The following is a 17,654-nucleotide window of genomic DNA, read 5'->3' on the forward strand; positions in this document are numbered from 1 at the left end:
CAGTACACATTTTTCATCAGTTTAATTGACATTGCTTATAAAAATGTTAACATTAACTTTTAAGTTTTTTTATTAAATGACAATTTTTTTTATTAAATGACAATTTTTTTAGTCAGTACAACTGACCACACCTTCCACCAGCACATGACTCCTCTGGAAAAAAATTTGTGCAACAACACCAATGAATATGTGTAAGATTTGACATCAGACAACTACCAAAGAGGTTTCTGATTTGAGACAAGAACCTGAAAAAGTGGCATGGCTAAAATAGAAGTTTGAGATTTCAATATCCTCCCTATCTCATTTAGTGGAGTAAAAGCTGCATAAAAGATCAAACAATAACAAACAGTTTAAAGGAGACACGTGCACTTGATTATAAAATAACAATTTAAGATAAATAAATAACAAACATGACAAATTCAAAATGATTCAACAGTCTGTTTTCTTGAAGAGTCTAGAGAAGTTGATAGTTATGGTCTTTTGTTCTATCCACTATTTATTAACTCTGAAACTTAAATTAACCAACATAAAAAAAAACACAAAAGACACACAAGGCTAACCAAGGCTAGATTTTCCTGACTTAGTTCAAATGCAAACATGTTTTGTGAGATCTCAACCCTCCCCGTTACTTCTAAACAACATGGAATAAAAAAAACACATAGCAATATGCACAGAAAACCTCAGCTTAGTTTGATGTAAGGATATGTTAACAGAAGAAAATAAGCAAAATGAAAATGATCAACATAATTAACAAAGGACTACTATCAGTTACTGGAGATTCATTAATATTCGTTGGATACCCATTTTTGTTTTTAATTTATTTGTTTTTTGCCAAATCTGTATACATTCCTTCAGAAAATTTGTTATTTGTTGAACATTTAAATTTGTGGTCCCCGATACCCAAGAAATCCACAATGAAGGAATGTATACAGACTTCGCAAAAAAACAAATAAATTAAAAAATTAACTTTTCCTCAATCCACCACAAATGGTACCCTTAAGGAATGACATTCATATTTTTTCTGTCTATGAAGAAATAGCATAAAAAATGTAGTGCGCTGAATAACCTGTGTAGTGGCGTCTGGGTTATTTTAGAGTGTACACCACATTTTTGATGTAATTTCAATTAGACAGAAAAAATAGTACAGTCATTCCTTATAATTTAATTCTAAATTTTATTTTAAGATGGAGTAAATCATGAAAAAGAGTTGATAATGTCACTGTAATAAATAGGTAAAAAATAATGGCTACGAGCTGATAGACAAAAAAACACTGTCAGCCAATCAGAAGACGTGTTGCATCTAAAATTAAATTATATGAAAATAAATGAACCCACAGTACATAAGTATGAATTTTAAGTTTTGAGCAAAACTTGTGTTTATATATTTAGGCAAGTTAGGGCCAATTTTTCATTCAAATACTAAAACCAATTTCAGAGTCAATTGTTGTTGATGAAGGTGAGTAGTAAATGCATTACCTATATCACATTTATTGTACAATGACAGCTTATTCAAAACACTTCATGCAAAATGACAGTAAATTAATTGCCAATCATATTCCAGGCACTTGATGCAACCTATCACAAAGGACCTGTCTTGTGTCTCACTTAGTACCTTTATACAAGAGGCACTTGAGGCAAATATAAATGCATTTTCCTATTATAGTATGTTAAATGATATAAAATGAAATTCATGTATACACTTCACTATTAAAGCTAGCATGAATTATCAAGAAATAAGAACCAATAGTTTTTTTATATTTTATGTGAGAAGACCTTAGTTAGTACCTTTATGCAAGTCACTTGTTGCATTTCCACATGCATTTACCGATAAGAGTATATGAACTAAATTTACTTATACACATCACTGAAGCTAGCATGAACCATCAAGAATAAATAAAACCATAGTTGTTGATATATATTTATATATATATATATATATATATATATATTATGTGAGAACAGATCATATATACATGCACCATAGGGTCAGTATTGAAAATCCAGATTTTATCATACATTTCAATCTTTGCCAAACTTTGGACCATTGTTAATGAGGATACCCCTGTTATTAATTACTGCTTAGTGGAATTTGTCCAGACTAGTGGTTAATTCAAGTTTCTTTCCTGACCTTCAATGACCTTTTAATTCAGTAAACTGAGTTTAACCTTCACAAAGTTTGATTGTACATGTAAAGCGCTACTGAAACATTAAACACAATACATGCAATATGACCTATATTTTTTGCATGATTGAATGGAGCCAATATCAAAAACTTTTTGACCTTTAAACTATCAGTGTGCAAATAAGTATTCTATTTATTCTTCCTTATTGTGTTAAAATTAATTCTTGGTTCATCAAATTACAAATTTGTAGAAATCCTATGATGTTTTGACAGAAGATGATAAAAATGATATACATTGCATAGATAGACCTGTATTCAGGAGCAGGAAGTATTTCACATTTGTTTTGTTGATGAATTTACTAGAAACAAGGAAGTGATATCATTTCATCAAATCAATCTGTTTACCTTACTGACATTGGTATTTATGTGTTCATATATTGGAGACCAAAACAGTCCCTCTTCAACATGTTCAAATTAACTACTATAATTATTTGAATCTTTTGATAGCTCATTTTTCTCACTTTTCTCAGTTTTTAGGCAGTTGTGAAAATTAGGTGCTAGTTTCAAAGAGTAAAGAATTTTATATTATGATCAGATTTCATAAAAATTATGGACTATTTGGACGTTGGTTGTTGATTGGACTCTTTAATAACTTTTAGAAAATTACATATTTTAATCTTACTTTTTTACTCCATGGACTGAATCTCAGTGCATGAAATAAGCATTTTTTATTTAAATTTTTCACGTTATAATACCTATAGTTGTGAATTTACCAATTTTAGTTTTAACATTTCTTCTTAAAAATAAAAGGGTCAACTTGGTCATGATGGTCAACTCATCAACCAACAAAAGTCTGATCTTTCTTTTTTTTTGAAGTGGGGGGGGGGGGGGGTTAAAATTGAATGACAAATTAAGCACTCTTTATCATACACCATATCACATGATAACTATGAACAAGGAACCAAATAGTCACATGATCATGATTTTGATTACATTGGAAACAGTGTTATGTCATGATGATAATAGTCCAATGTCCACATGCTAACAAACATAATAATATTATTGTATCATCAACATAAGGAACTTGCAGATCCTCTATGTCTATGAACTTTGTTGTAGTTTAGTTACCCAGGGGCGGATCCAGCCATTTTAAAAAGGGGGGGTTCCAATTACATGTCCCCATTCAAATGCATTGATCGTCCAAAAAAAAGGGGGGGTTCCTACCCCCGGAACCCCCCCTCTGAATCCGCGCCTGGTTACCTTAATTTTACCTTTTTCATTTTTCAGAAACTATATTTGTACAGAAATATCCTAGAGATTATAACGATGAGGTTAGTATACATATTAGGAAATAATTGACATGAATCATTTATTTTTTTAACATTATGTGACTTTCCCAGTAGCCATGGGTTCTTGGTTGGTGTCTTTTTAAGGTCTTTGACCTGTCTTTTCAGTGAGGGAACTTTATGTTTTTTGCCACAACTATTACTGAGGGGCGTAAAGGTTAACCTGTGACTGTGTCCGTTAATACGTCTGTACCTCTGATGAATGTATGTCCTGAAATTGTTTTCCTTTCTCAAACTTCAGTTTGCCTCAACCAAATGTTATGAACATATACACAATGCTTATTACCACAAAACTCGGATCAAGATCAAATTTGGTGACACCACTTTTAAAAAAAAACATTTTTCTTTTCCGTGTTTATGATATGTCCTTTTATATGGGCATCACCAGTGTCATCTGTGTCCTATAGACACATTTTTCATTTTTTTTTTATCAAAAGTGCAAGACCCGCAATATATCCTTTACATAAACATGATAAATGCTTTATACAGGATCTTTATTTTCTTGCACATTCAAATTATCATGGACCTATCATTCTTTGAAGCAAATATACATTGCTGTCACATTACATTTCAAATTTATATAATATATATATATATAGTATTTTCAATGTATTTTGATATTGTAATATTATACAGGTCTTCAGTTTTTACTGTCGACACTTGAGACACTATTTAACTTCATCATAATATCCATGACTTTAAAACTTTGTAAGATTTGTATATTTATTTTCCCTTGTACACGTTGTACAAACACCTGTTATGTGCAGTGAACTAGTACATTGTAGTAGCCTCAATATCTTTATTTATGGCTTATTTAGTAAATGACATTTTCATTTTAAATAACTTATCTGACCTTTTCTTGATAAAATCTAATTCTGTTGAAATCAGAATTTTATTTAAGATAATTTATGCAAATTTGGTATATTAAATATTTACACCTGTAACTTGTAACAGATACATGTAGTTTTACAATAGAATTAGTTAACATAGCTGTCCTTCAAATTATTGAGGAATATAAAGTTAGTCAGTAGACTGTGAAATTCAACACATTAATTGTAATTTTCAGCAATCCAATTATTTATACATTTGTAGCATGTCAGAGCATAATTTAATATGTTAAATTTCTATACAACTCTACATAGTATTATCATGATTATATAAAAATAGCATACCAGGTTTTTTTTGAAAAGCAAGGAAATGACTGTAAAAATACTTCAAAGTATCTATCTGAAACTGAGAACAATATTTGGACAAAAGGCATTGTTATGTTGTTTTGTTTTAAGGTGGTACCCAACACTCTCACTAAAATTAATTTTGCTCGTTTAATTTTCATTAAATTTTGTCAAATTATTTACTTTGACCCTTAAACAAAAATATAAAAATTTAAAATTTTTTGAACCAACCGTTTTGTCAGAAAAATTACCCTGGTTATATAGCAGTTTGACAAACACCAATTTTGATCATTGAGAAGCTTAATATTTCTTTACAACACAACGTAATTAAAACGTTTAGCTCACTTTACAGAGTTATCTTCCTGTAGTGTTAGGTACCACCTTAATTATACTATGCATTTTATATATTTTATATTAATAATTTTACTTTTTTGGATTCAAGCGTCACTGATAAGATTTTTGTGAGGAAACGCGCGTCTGACGTAAATACAAAATTTAATCCTGGTATCTATGATGAGTTTATTTACATTTATTTCCTATCTGGATTGGTTTCAAACAACTTTCAAAAACTACAAATTTTTATTCCCCATTTTTGGGCATTATGTTTTCTGGTCTGTTAATCCGTCGGTTCTTTTGTCCGTTCGTCTCTCCGTCTGTCCTGCTTCAGGTTAAGGTTGAAGTCCAATCAACTTGAAACACATGTTCCCTATGATTTAATTTTTCTTATTTTAATGCCAAAGTAGAGATTTTCTCCAATTTTCAAGGTCCACTGAACATAGAAAATGATACTGCAGATGGGGCATCCGTGTACTGGGGACATATTCTTTTTTTTTTGTACTTTGAAATTTCATGAAAATAAGAAAAGAATTTGTTAGAAAGCATTTGTTTGAAAGTTTATAAATTCTAAAAAAAAAAAAGAAAAAAAAAGGAAAATAGTTGATAAACGAAATTAGTATTTTTGACCATAAGCCTGATAAGCTGTACTTGTATAAATAACTAATTATACAAGTAGTAATCCTATGTTTGTTTGTTTATCGCATAAACAACAATCCTTAATTCAAGTAGCATCATATTTCCACTTCCATTTTGTAATTGCTTGCAATTTAATTGGACTTATATAACATCGGTTGACGATTTGCAAGAAACGATTAAAATTTGACAGGAAACATCCATTTAAGAGCAATTGAAGTCATGTATTTACAAATGTTCTTTTAAACATTTATAAGGGTCATCAAAGTGTGAAATACTTCAGTTGTGTTAATTAACAGTGGTGCAGTGGGCAATACACCAATTAATTTATATTTATCTTAAAGTAAACCTCTCTATAAATATAGATTTATAATGGGTGTATAGGCATAACAATTATTCAAATTTGTTAAATTTAAAGATCCAACTTAAGATAAAAATTCCGACAACAATTAAGAAGAAGTATCTGGTAGAAATTTTTGGCTTGTACAGGTAGGGAAAAAGCAATATCAGATGACTTGTTAGCTCCATAGAATTAGGAAAATATGTAGCCGATTGACAAAACTTCATAGCTACCTACCAACTGTCTCCACGTTTGGGTAGGATTTGTGCAAACCAACATATTTTCAAGTGTGGTCTTATTTCAAGGATATAATAGAAAAATTCAACAGATAACCCAGTAATCTGTAAAGCTATGGCATTTACTAGACTTGTGAAGAAGGCATGCTTCAAGAGCAGATTTAGAGGGTCTCACTAGTTAGAGAATCAAAGAAATTGAAAATCCAGTATAAAAGAAAGTTTCACCTAATAATTTTAAGTAAGAACCGTTGTAGTTGATAATTTTTTTCCACATTAATAAAAAATTTCTGATTAATTTTGAATTAATGTTTATGCTAAATATTCTAAACTTTCTAAAGTACAAATATCTTCAAAATGTTTAAAAAACTTATTAAAGAAACTTATTGTATGTACAAGATGTGTGTTGGTGGTAGTTTTATTGATCATTACATAAAATTAAAATACTGGTAATGATATATTGTGGTAAGTATAGTTAAAAATTAAAATACTGGTGAGCAGATTTTCTGGTAAGTCATTGTCAGTATTTCATTGGACAAAGCTTCAAACATACCACTTTTTGTTGAGCCTGCAACTTTTGTTGCAGAAAGTTCGACATAGGGATAGTGATCCGGCGGCGGCTACGGCGGCGGCGTTACTCACTTCTTAAAACCTTTATATTTTAGAAGGTGGAAGACCTGGATGCTTCATACTTTGTATATAGATGCTTCATGTTACGAAGTTTCCGTCAGTCACATGTCCAATGTCCTTGACCTCATTTTCATGGCTCAGTGACCACTTGAAAAAAAAGTTCAAATTTTTTGTAATGTTGAATTCTCTCTTATTATAAGTAATAGGATAACTATATTTGATATGTGCGTACCTTGCAAGGTCCTCGTGTCTGTCAGACAGTTTTCACTTGACCTCGACCTCATTTCATGGATCAGTGAACAAGGTTAAGTTTTGGTGGTCAAGTCCATATCTCAGATACTATAAGCAATAGGGCTAGTATATTCGGTGTATGGAAGGACTGTAAGGTGAACATGTCCAACTGGCAGGTGTCATCTGACCTTGACCTCATTTTCATGGTTCAGCGGTTATAGTTAAATTTTTGTGTTTTAGTCTGTTTTTCTCATACCATATGCAATAGGTCTACTATATTTGTTGTATGGAATGATTGTTAAGTGTACATGTCTAGCGGGCAGATGTCATGTGACCTTGACCTCATTTTCATGGTTCAGTGGTCAAAGTTAAGTTTTTGAGTTTTGGTCTTTTTATCTAATGCTATATGCCATAGGTCAACTGTATTTGGTGTATGGAAATATTTTATGATCTTTATGTCAGTCGAGCAGGTTTTATTTAACCGTGACCACATTTTCACGGTTCATTGCACAGTGTTAAGTTTTTGTGTTTTGGTCTATTTGTCTTAAACTATAAGTAATGTGTCAACTATATATGTTGTATAGAAGCATTGTTAGCTGTACCTGTCTGCCTGGCATGGTTTATCTGACCTGGACCTCTTTTTCAAGGTTCATTGGTCTTTGTTTAGTTATCTTGGTTAATGTTAAGTTTATGTGACAGTTGTAATAAAGCTTAGCTTTATACTTAGGACTATCAACATAATATCAATGATTAGTATAGAAGGCGAGACATTTCAGCGTGTGCACTCTTGTTTATCTTCAGTATTTGTTGTTATTACATAGTTGATCCATTTTATGATATGAATAATGTTATTAATACAATATTATTATTTTAACAGCAAACTTTAAAACCTATACCCATGTTTGCATTTCCATGTGACAGTGAAAGGTACACGTAAGTTTACATTAAGGCTGGCCAGTGGCGAATGGCTTTTAACTCTTTATCTTGTAATCTTTTCTAAAGAGACTTTCTCAGCATTACAGCCGATCACATTGAGAGTGTAGACAAAGGCTTGCTAGCTGAAACATGAAGTTATTTTTAGGTTAGGTAAACTTCCCTTCTTTAAGAGTAGACTAGTCCAACAGATAACCAATCTATCTGTGTGTAGGACTAGGCTACTTTAAAAGGAGGGTAGTATACCTTACCTAATAATGACTTCACGGTTAAGCTAGCAAGCAAGCTAACCAAAGATATAACCTGTACCTACACACACAATGTAATCAGCTGTAACTTGAATGTTATAATACTTTCACATACATTTTTGATTTGAAGCAGGGATGAAAAGCATTCCTGGTTCATATTTTAAATGATTCAAATATGTTGAGAAAGTTTTGTATTCATAGTAAATGAATTAAAATGTCTAAAAAGCTTTAAAACCTAACATTATTGAAAGTTTTATGATTAAATAATTTCTTGTGGGGTCTAACATTTTTTTTTTCAATTAGAAAAAAAGGACATTTGATATTTATTTCCTTGATTTAGATAAGATAGTCATTAGATATTTTATAAGTGTAACAACTTAACAGTAAGATTTCCTTAAAACAAACAATTACATGAATAAAAAATGCAAACGTTTTAAAGTTTGTTTCTTCTTTTTTCAATGTGTGACATTGATTATTATAAATAGCCTGACCCTGATAGATTCTCATTGGAAGACTAGACAAGGTGGATTAAGACTGTTGTGATATTCAGTTTTGTCATTTACAAATGTGAATGCAATGAGTTAGCAAAGTATAGACATTTTAATTCATAGATATCTGCTAATAACTCTGTTATCTTGTTTTTCTGTATCAGTCTTCAATTATCTTTTTATCAAGATATTAGAAGAAAGGAATACTGTGGCTTGTGAATTAATTAATTATAGTACTTTTTATTTACAAATGTTCAGTTATCGGTATGACAGGGCAAATGAGGAAACCATGAAATAAAGAACCCTCAAATTTTAATTTTTTTTTTTTCAAAACATGAAAATAAATAAAAGCATAGTAAAGATTGGTACAGACAAATTTATTGTATTCTAAATAAAGTTTTGCACCAAAGTGTGAAGTGTGTTATCACTGTGATAATCATGATAATGAATCGATGATTTAATCATGATCATGATATATTTCATCATGATAAGGATAGATTTTATCGTCTAACCAAAAATCCATTTCTTAAATTTAATACATGTAGTGTGAAGAGAGATTGTATTGCAATGTAACTAGCTTAGTTTGTCTGTAAAGTAAATTCATCTAATTAATTTATTATACTTTTAAATTGGAATGACACAATCTATTCAATAATATTTTACTCCAAGAAAATGAGTCCAGTATTATAATAACTCCCGTTTTCATTTCAAAATAATAATTAAACTTTTATGGGTTTTTTTCTATGCTTGATCTCTTATGACAATTGATTGAAGTTTATTTTCTTCTGCTTATTCTGTATGCTTGAACATTTGAAGAGAAGTATTTCTGAAAAAATAAGTGCAACAACATTAAAATTAACAAATGCTTTTTCATCTTTATTCTATGTCTTCGAATTTTCTTGACCAAATCTTTAACAGAAATGAGTATTGTAAAGTACTAACACAAATTATAAAGGAGTTTAACAGTATAGTATTAAAATTGATGAGCTTTGCTAATGGCATAGATATTGTTACTGCTAAAAAGTGTATCTCATAGAACATAATGATATATATTATACATGTAGAATACCATACACAGGTTTATGAAAATTGGTTAAATTTATATTTATAAAATTTGTTGTTTGATAGCAGTAAAGCTGATTGTTTAAATTATTCTGAATAAGGAGAAAAAATATTATTAAGATATTTTACAATGAATTTTGTTAAGAAATAACAAAAAAATGCTTCCATATTTAAATATAGGTTCACAATGCTAGTGATATAGTTTTAATTCCTTATTCCTTAGTTCTTAAAATTGAAGAAAAAAGAAATACAAGATAAAAATTTTAAAAAAAAGATAAAATTTCTTAGTTTTTATATGACTAGAATTTTTTTTTTAATAACAAGTGGAAAAATCAAAAAAAAAACCGATTACAGATAAATCAAATTTTGATAAAGTACAAAATGTACCAATCATTTTTTTATTTATACCTCATAACCTTTTTCTTAATAATTCATATTTGTATTTTAATAGCATTTATTGTGTTTTTGTTTACAGAACAAAAGTAGATCATTTTACATTTGTATTGACTGATCTTGAAAGCAAGTATAAGTTTGGATACTGTCGACAAGCACAAGGAGTTCAAACATGTCTTTGTATTGTCAGGTTAGTTTTAGATGTAGACATTGAAAATATTAATTTGAATGAGGATGCTTTATGCAAGTCCATGATACGATTTACTGTTATCTCCTTCAAATTGACATGGAACATTTGTAGGTTTTGTTCATGAATCCAAGAGCACTGCTTTAGTTAAGGCTGTTCTTCTCTGCCAAAAAAGACCTGAAAATCAAAAAATAAAAAGATAAGAATTCTTCCACAACACTGTACTTTTATAGCCTCTTAGATTAGCTTGAGGTTATGATATTTGAAATAGCTCACACTGCGATATAGGCTTTTTGTGCTGATGAGGTGCAGGGTTCTCACTAAGGATTTTTTAAGGCGAGTCCTGTGACTCGTCATTTTTGGCCATGGTGAGTCCAACAGTAAGAAAAAGATATTTTATAGCAATATAGTTTATTATTTTAGTCTCCATGACCTAATAGAACAATGAAATGAGATTAAATTCTGATTACTTTTAAACTTTTGCTATAAAATGATGATATGATTGTTCAGTTTATACAAAATATTTCGATCTTGATGCATCTTTGGACTCGCCACTTTTAAAAATGGTGAGTCCAGACAGATTTTCATGAGTCCAGGACTCATGGACTTGCCTTAGTGAGAACCTGGAGGTGTAAAGCAATCACCACTCAATCAATCTTAAAATTGTTTCTTTGGTCCTCTATCCAATAGCCTTTTAACAAATGGAAGTTTTTAACGACCTTGACTGGCTATACATAATAGCATTTTATCAGCACTTCTTGAAGCTATTAAGATTGATGCCTAGATTTTCCTATTCCATTATAAGCAATCTAGCCTTTATTTTTTTTAAAAGAAAGAATTCTTTGCTGAATATAACCAAACCTTTTTTATACGACCGCAAAAATTTTAATTTTTTGGTCATATATTGCTATCACGTTGGCGTCGTCGTCCTGCGTCGTCGTCGTCGTCGTCGTCCGAATACTTTTAGTTTTCGCACTCTAACTTTAGTAAAAGTGAATAGAAATCAATGAAATTTTAACACAAGGTTTATGACCACAAAAGGAAGGTTGGGATTGATTTTGGGAATTTTTGGTCCCGTTTTCAAATTGGTCTACATTAAGGTCCAAAGGGTCCAAAATTAAACTTAGTTTGATTTTAACAAAAATTGAATCTTTGGGGTTCTTTGATATGCTGAATTTAAAAATGTACTTAGATTTTTAATTATTGGCCTAGTTTTCAAGTTGGTCCAAATGGGGGTTCAAAATTAAACTTTGTTTGATTTCATCAAAAATTGAATAAATGGGTTCTTTGATATGCCAAATCTAACTGTGTATGTAGATTCTTAATTTTTGGTCCAGTTTTCAAATTGGTCTACATTAAGGTCCAAAGGGTCCAAAATTAAACTAAGTTTGATTTTAACAAAAATTAAATTCTTGGGCTTATTTGATATGCTTTATCTAAACATGTACTTTGATTTTTGATTATGGGTCCAGTTTTCAAGTTGGTCCAAATCAGGATTCCATATCAAGTATTGTGCAATAGCAAGAAATTTTCAATTGCACAGTATTGCACAATAGCAAGAAATATCTAATTGCACAATATTGTGCAATAGCAATTAATTTTCAATTGGAGTTATCTTTCTTTGTATAGAATAGTAGTTGATAATATATGTTGGAAATTTGCCAGACATGACTATGATGTCATTTTCTATTTTTATTTGCCAATAACTTTATGTAAATAACTTCATTGGAAATTTGCCAATATAAAATGTTGCTGATGAAGCTTTTTTTCCTTATCTTATCTAAAATGTTTTTAGATAATGTATGTTGGACATTTGCCAGACATGACTATGATGTCATTTTCTATTTTTATTTGCCAATAACTTTATGTAAATAACTTCATTGGAAATTTGCCAATATTAAATGTTGCTGATGAAGTTTTTTTTATTGTTTTATACAATAAACAATGTATATTCACTTTTACTACCAACCAATCTTTACCATTCAGTGATAACAAGCACTTTATTTTACATTTTAATATTTTATGATGTATTTAAAAGAGTAGTTATTGTTGCAAACTCCATTAGAAATTTGAATTGATATCAGTTTTGGAAAAAGGGAAACGGGGATGTGAAAAAAAAAGGGGGGGGGGGTTAAATTTTTCTCATTTCAGATTTCATAAATAAAAAGAAAATTTCTTCAAACATTTTTTTTAGAGGATTAATATTCAACAGCATAGTGAATTGCTCAAAGGCAAAAAAAATTTTTTAAGTTCATTAGACCACATTCATTCTGTGTCAGAAACCTATGCTGTGTCAACTATTTAATTTTAGATTTAAATAAGTTTGAAGAAGAAATCTTTAATTGATTTGTAAAATCTTGACATTTGTTTTGTGTAAAAAAACCCATGTAATGTCAAAAATTTGATCACAATCCAAATTCAGAGCTGTATCACGCTTGAATGTTTTGTCCATACTTGCCCCAACTGTTCAGGGTTCAACCTCTGCGGTCGTATAAAGCTGCGCCCTGCGGAGCACCTGGTTTTATGCTAATTTAAATATTGTATATTTGCAGTTGTCTCCCATGGTTCGATGTGTTCTACACAATACTTAACAAGTTGGCTGAGATGATAAATACCACAGATAATGATGATAATGTGACAGAATTATTACGAGCTACTTATGCTAATGGTGTACCAACACCTGGGGTACCAGTTCAGATCATTGTTGGACAGGATGTATGCAAAATTTTCAGCCTTAGTTTATTCTTTTTGTCCCGAAATTGCCATTATAATTTGTAATATAGATTTTATAATCAGTATTTGCTACTAAACAGTTGCCAACTTTGTTGGAAATAGAATTGTCTTGCTGCCAGAATTGGTCAAATTTTATAAGAACTATTGTAGAAATGGCTTGAAATTAGGTTTTAGATTGATTTGATATGTATGAAATAATTATATGTGTATGTTGTCTACAAAGAGAATTTATATACTTACGCCAACAGAAAAATGAGACCATCTAAATACATTTGTACTGTATACATTTTTATTTTTTTGTGTTTCCAGTTCTTGGAATATATTTATTTTCTGTTTTTTAACTATGTTATTTTTGTGAATTCAGTTATCATTGCTGTTTTTCTAGGATTCTATTGTTTGCTGCTTTTTTATGTGCTTTTCAAATACTGAGCACATATTTTCAAGAAAAATTACTGAACTACTTTGATAGAATTTTTACTTCAATTAGGTAAATTTACTAGTAATAAGCTCTAAAATTCAATCTTCTTTTTTTTTTTCAGATGTTAAATTTTACAGCCCCAGATATAAGTAAATTACCAAGTATACCTACAAATGTAAGTATGTTTTTATACGACCGCAAAATTTGAAAAATTTTTCGTCGTATATTGCTATCAAGTTGGCGTCGTCTGCATCGTCGTCTGCGTCGTCGTCGTCGTCGTCCGAATACTTTTAGTTTTCGCACTCTAACTTTAGTAAAAGTGAATAGAAATCTATGAAATTTTAACACAAGGTTTATGACCACAAAAGGAAGGTTGGGATTGATTTTGGGAGTTTTAGTCCCAACATTTTAGGAATTAGGGGCCAAAAAGGGCCCAAATAAGCATTTTCTTGGTTTTCGCACTATAACTTTAGTTTAAGTGAATAGAAATCTATGAAATTTTGACACAAGGTTTATGACTACAAAAGGAAGGTTGGGATTGATTTTGGGAGTTTTGGTTCTAACAGTTTAGGAATTAAGGGCCAAAAAAGGGCCCAAATAAGCATTATTCTTGGTTTTCGCACAATAACTTTAGTATAAGTAAATAGAAATCAATGAAATTTTAACACAAGGTTTATGACCACAAAAGGAAGGTTGGGATTGATTTTTGGAGTTGAGGTCACAACAGTTTATGAATTAGGGGCCAAAAAGGGGCCCAAATAAGCATACTTGGTTTTCGCACAATAACTTTAGTATAAGTAAATAGAAATCTATGAAATTTAAACACAAGGTTTATGACCATAAAAGGAAGGTTGGGTTTGATTTTGGGAGTTTTGGTCCTAACAGTTTAGGAATAAGGGGCCCAAAGGGTCCAAAATTGAACTTTGTGTGATTTCATCAAAAATTGAATAATTGGGGTTCTTTGATATGCCGAATCTAACTATATATGTAGATTCTTAATTTTTGGTCCCGTTTTCAAATTGGTCTACATTAAGGTCCAAAGGGTCCAAAATTAAACATAGTTTGATTTTAACAAAAATTGAATCCTTGGGGTTCTTTGATGTGCTGAATTTAAAAATGTACTTAGATTTTTGATTATTGGCCTAGTTTTCAAGTTGGTCCAAATGGTGGTCCAAAATTAAACTTTGTTTGATTTCATCAAAAATTGAATAAATGGGTTCTTTGATATGCCAAATCTAACTGTGTATGTAGATTCTTAATTTTTGGTCCAGTTTTCAAATTGGTCTACATTAAGGTCCAAAGGGTCCAAAATTAAACTAAGTTTGATTTCAACAAAAATTAAATTCTTGGGCTTATTTGATATGCTTTATCTAAATATGTACTTTGATTTTTGATTATGGGCCCAGTTTTCAAGTTGGTCCAAATCAGGATTCCATATCAAGTATTGTGCAATAGCAAGAAATTTTCAATTGCACAGTATTGCACAATAGCAAGAAATATCTAATTGCACAATATTGTGCAATAGCAATTAATTTTCAATTGGAGTTATCTTTCTTTGTATAGAATAGTAGTTGATAATATATGTTGGAAATTTGCCAGACATGACTATGATGTCATTTTCTATTTTTATTTGCCAATAACTTTATGTAAATAACTTCATTGGAAATTTGCCAATATAAAATGTTGCTGATGAAGCTTTTTTTCCTTATCTTATCTAAAATGTTTTTAGATAGTGTATGTTGGACATTTGCCAGACATGACTATGATGTCATTTTCTATTTTTATTTGCCAATAACTTTATGTAAATAACTTCATTGGAAATTTGCCAATATAAAATGTTGCTGATGAAGCTTTTTTTCCTTATCTTATCTAAAATGTTTTTAGATAGTGTATGTTGGACATTTGCCAGACATGACTATGATGTCATTTTCTATTTTTATTTGCCAATAACTTTATGTAAATAACTTCATTGGAAATTTGCCAATATAAAATGTTTCTGATGAAGTTTTTTTTATTGTTTTATACAATAAACAATGTATATTCACTTTTACTACCAACCAATCTTTACCATTCAGTGATAACAAGCACTTTATTTTACATTTTAATATTTTATGATGTATTTAAAAGAGTAGTTATTGTTGCAAACTCCATTAGAAATTTGAATTGATATAAGTTTTGGAAAAAGGGAAACGGGGATGTGAAAAAAAAAGGGGGGGGGGGGTTAAATTTTTCTCATTTCAGATTTCATAAATAAAAAGAAAATTTCTTCAAACATTTTTTTGAGAGGATTAATATTCAACAGCATAGTGAATTGCTCAAAGGCAAAAAAAACTTTTAAGTTCATTAGACCACATTCATTCTGTGTCAGAAACCTATGCTGTGTCAACTATTTAATTTTAGATTTTAAAAGTTTGAAGAAGAAATCTTTAATTGATTTGTAAAATCTTGACATTTGTTTTGTGTAAAAAAAACCCATGAATTGTCAAAAATTTGATCACAATCCAAATTCAGAGCTGTATCACGCTTGAATGTTTTGTCCATACTTGCCCCAACTGTTCAGGGTTCGACCTCTGCGGTCGTATAAAGCTGCGCCCTGCGGAGCACCTGGTTATACACTAAAACCTGTCCAAATGACACAAATTGTTTGTGTGTACTATACAGGTTTTTTTTACACTGGATAAATCATTAAAGTCTGAATGTTCTGTTTGTCCCAAAATATGACTCACATGTATGATTGAATATTGATGACAAGTAAAATAGGATAATAAGTAACATGTGACAAAAATTAAATATACATGTATATAAAGAATAAAGAATGTTCTAGCAGTAGAAAATAGATGCAATAATGCACTAGAACTTTTATATATATATTGCATTCAATAAATAGGCAAATAAAAGCATTGAATGCTTAAATGATATTTGTTTGCTTAACCTCTTTTCCAGTTTTCTAACACATTTAGTCACGGGAAAAAATCTGTTGAAATATTAAATTGCTATATATTTTATGTAAATATGAAATGAAAATCAAGATATGATATTTAATGTTTTAGAGAAACTTAACAGAATATTACAGTGCAGTTGATACAGAAAATATGATGAGAATATTTGCAAGGTAGGTTTTACAGTGGCCTTTAGATATTATTCAGTGCATTAGATGTTTTACTTGTAATAAAAATTATGATACAGGAAACACAGTGAGTATACATGTGACTACAATCCGATGAAATAGTTGGAAATATTATGTATTGGGCTGTTTGTTTACTTGGGTTGCTGTCTTATTGATAAATGCTCGTAAATAGAATAGACTTGTTGTCAGAATTAAGAATTATGGTAGATATTGTTTACAATCTTATTGCTCACCTCATTTTAAATTCATACATAACTAAGGAACATCTGTTTTATGTCTGTTTAAAGAAATAAGAAATGGTGTATATAAATCGTGTGATTTGAGCTTGACATACATGTTTAGTGAAAACTTAAAAATTATTGCATTCAATTACAATCCTTGACCTCTAGCAAAAATTTGAAATCTAATTAATGTGATTGCAAAAATATATGAAGGGAAGTCACAACTAAATTTATGAATGCAAGTTTTTATCATTGTGAAGCTGATACTGTCCCAGTTTTTCACATCAAACATTGCAACTATTTCAGAATAGATAGTATCTATTGATAAAGTGTTGAAGATTTGATGTATAATCTGGTCTTATTGTGTTGGCTGATTGCTGTTTATTATACATAAACTGTACATTTTATTTTATGAATACATGTTATTACAGTATGTTACATGAAAGACGTATCCTTATAACTTCAAAGAAATTAAGTCGACTGACATCATGTGTGCATGCCTCTACAGCTCTGCTATACCCCATGCATTGGTAGGTAGATAATTGTTAAATTCATCACTATTGCTATATTTTGCAATGTAAAGTAAAATCTCAAAAATACTGAACTCCTTAAGAAAATTGAAAACAGAAAGTTCCTAATCAAATAGCAAAATCAAATGATAAAGCATATCAAACGAATGGACATCAAGTGTCATATTCCTGACTTAGTACAGATTGGTAAAAGATTGTCTTAATGTATTGATAATGTTTTAATTCTCAAATAAACAGTAATGTGAAGATAAAAAGACAAATGTACCATGAA

General features: G+C 30.1%; 1 protein-coding gene across 9 annotated transcripts in view; it reads left to right on the top strand.

Annotated features, from left to right (window-relative positions):
* The window catches only part of LOC143063736 (uncharacterized), a 51,873-nt gene that overhangs the window by 4,621 nt on the left and 29,598 nt on the right, over positions 1 to 17,654 (top strand). For 6 of the 9 annotated variants that reach the window (XM_076236079.1, XM_076236083.1, XM_076236085.1 and 3 more), the window contains exons 3-10: positions 1,436 to 1,456; positions 3,410 to 3,453; positions 7,921 to 7,976; positions 10,250 to 10,357; positions 12,907 to 13,069; positions 13,627 to 13,680; positions 16,556 to 16,617; positions 17,285 to 17,383. In XM_076236079.1, the coding sequence (XP_076092194.1) occupies positions 1,436 to 1,456; positions 3,410 to 3,453; positions 7,921 to 7,976; positions 10,250 to 10,357; positions 12,907 to 13,069; positions 13,627 to 13,680; positions 16,556 to 16,617; positions 17,285 to 17,383 (607 nt within the window). The remainder of the gene's footprint in view (positions 1 to 1,435; positions 1,457 to 3,409; positions 3,454 to 7,920; positions 7,977 to 10,249; positions 10,358 to 12,906; positions 13,070 to 13,626; positions 13,681 to 16,555; positions 16,618 to 17,284; positions 17,384 to 17,654) is intronic. The other 3 variants (XM_076236080.1, XM_076236081.1, XM_076236082.1) reach the window with 3 other exon arrangements.

The sequence above is a fragment of the Mytilus galloprovincialis genome, chromosome 2, assembly GCF_965363235.1.
Source record: "Mytilus galloprovincialis chromosome 2, xbMytGall1.hap1.1, whole genome shotgun sequence".
Classification (NCBI taxonomy): Eukaryota; Metazoa; Mollusca; class Bivalvia; order Mytilida; family Mytilidae; genus Mytilus; species Mytilus galloprovincialis.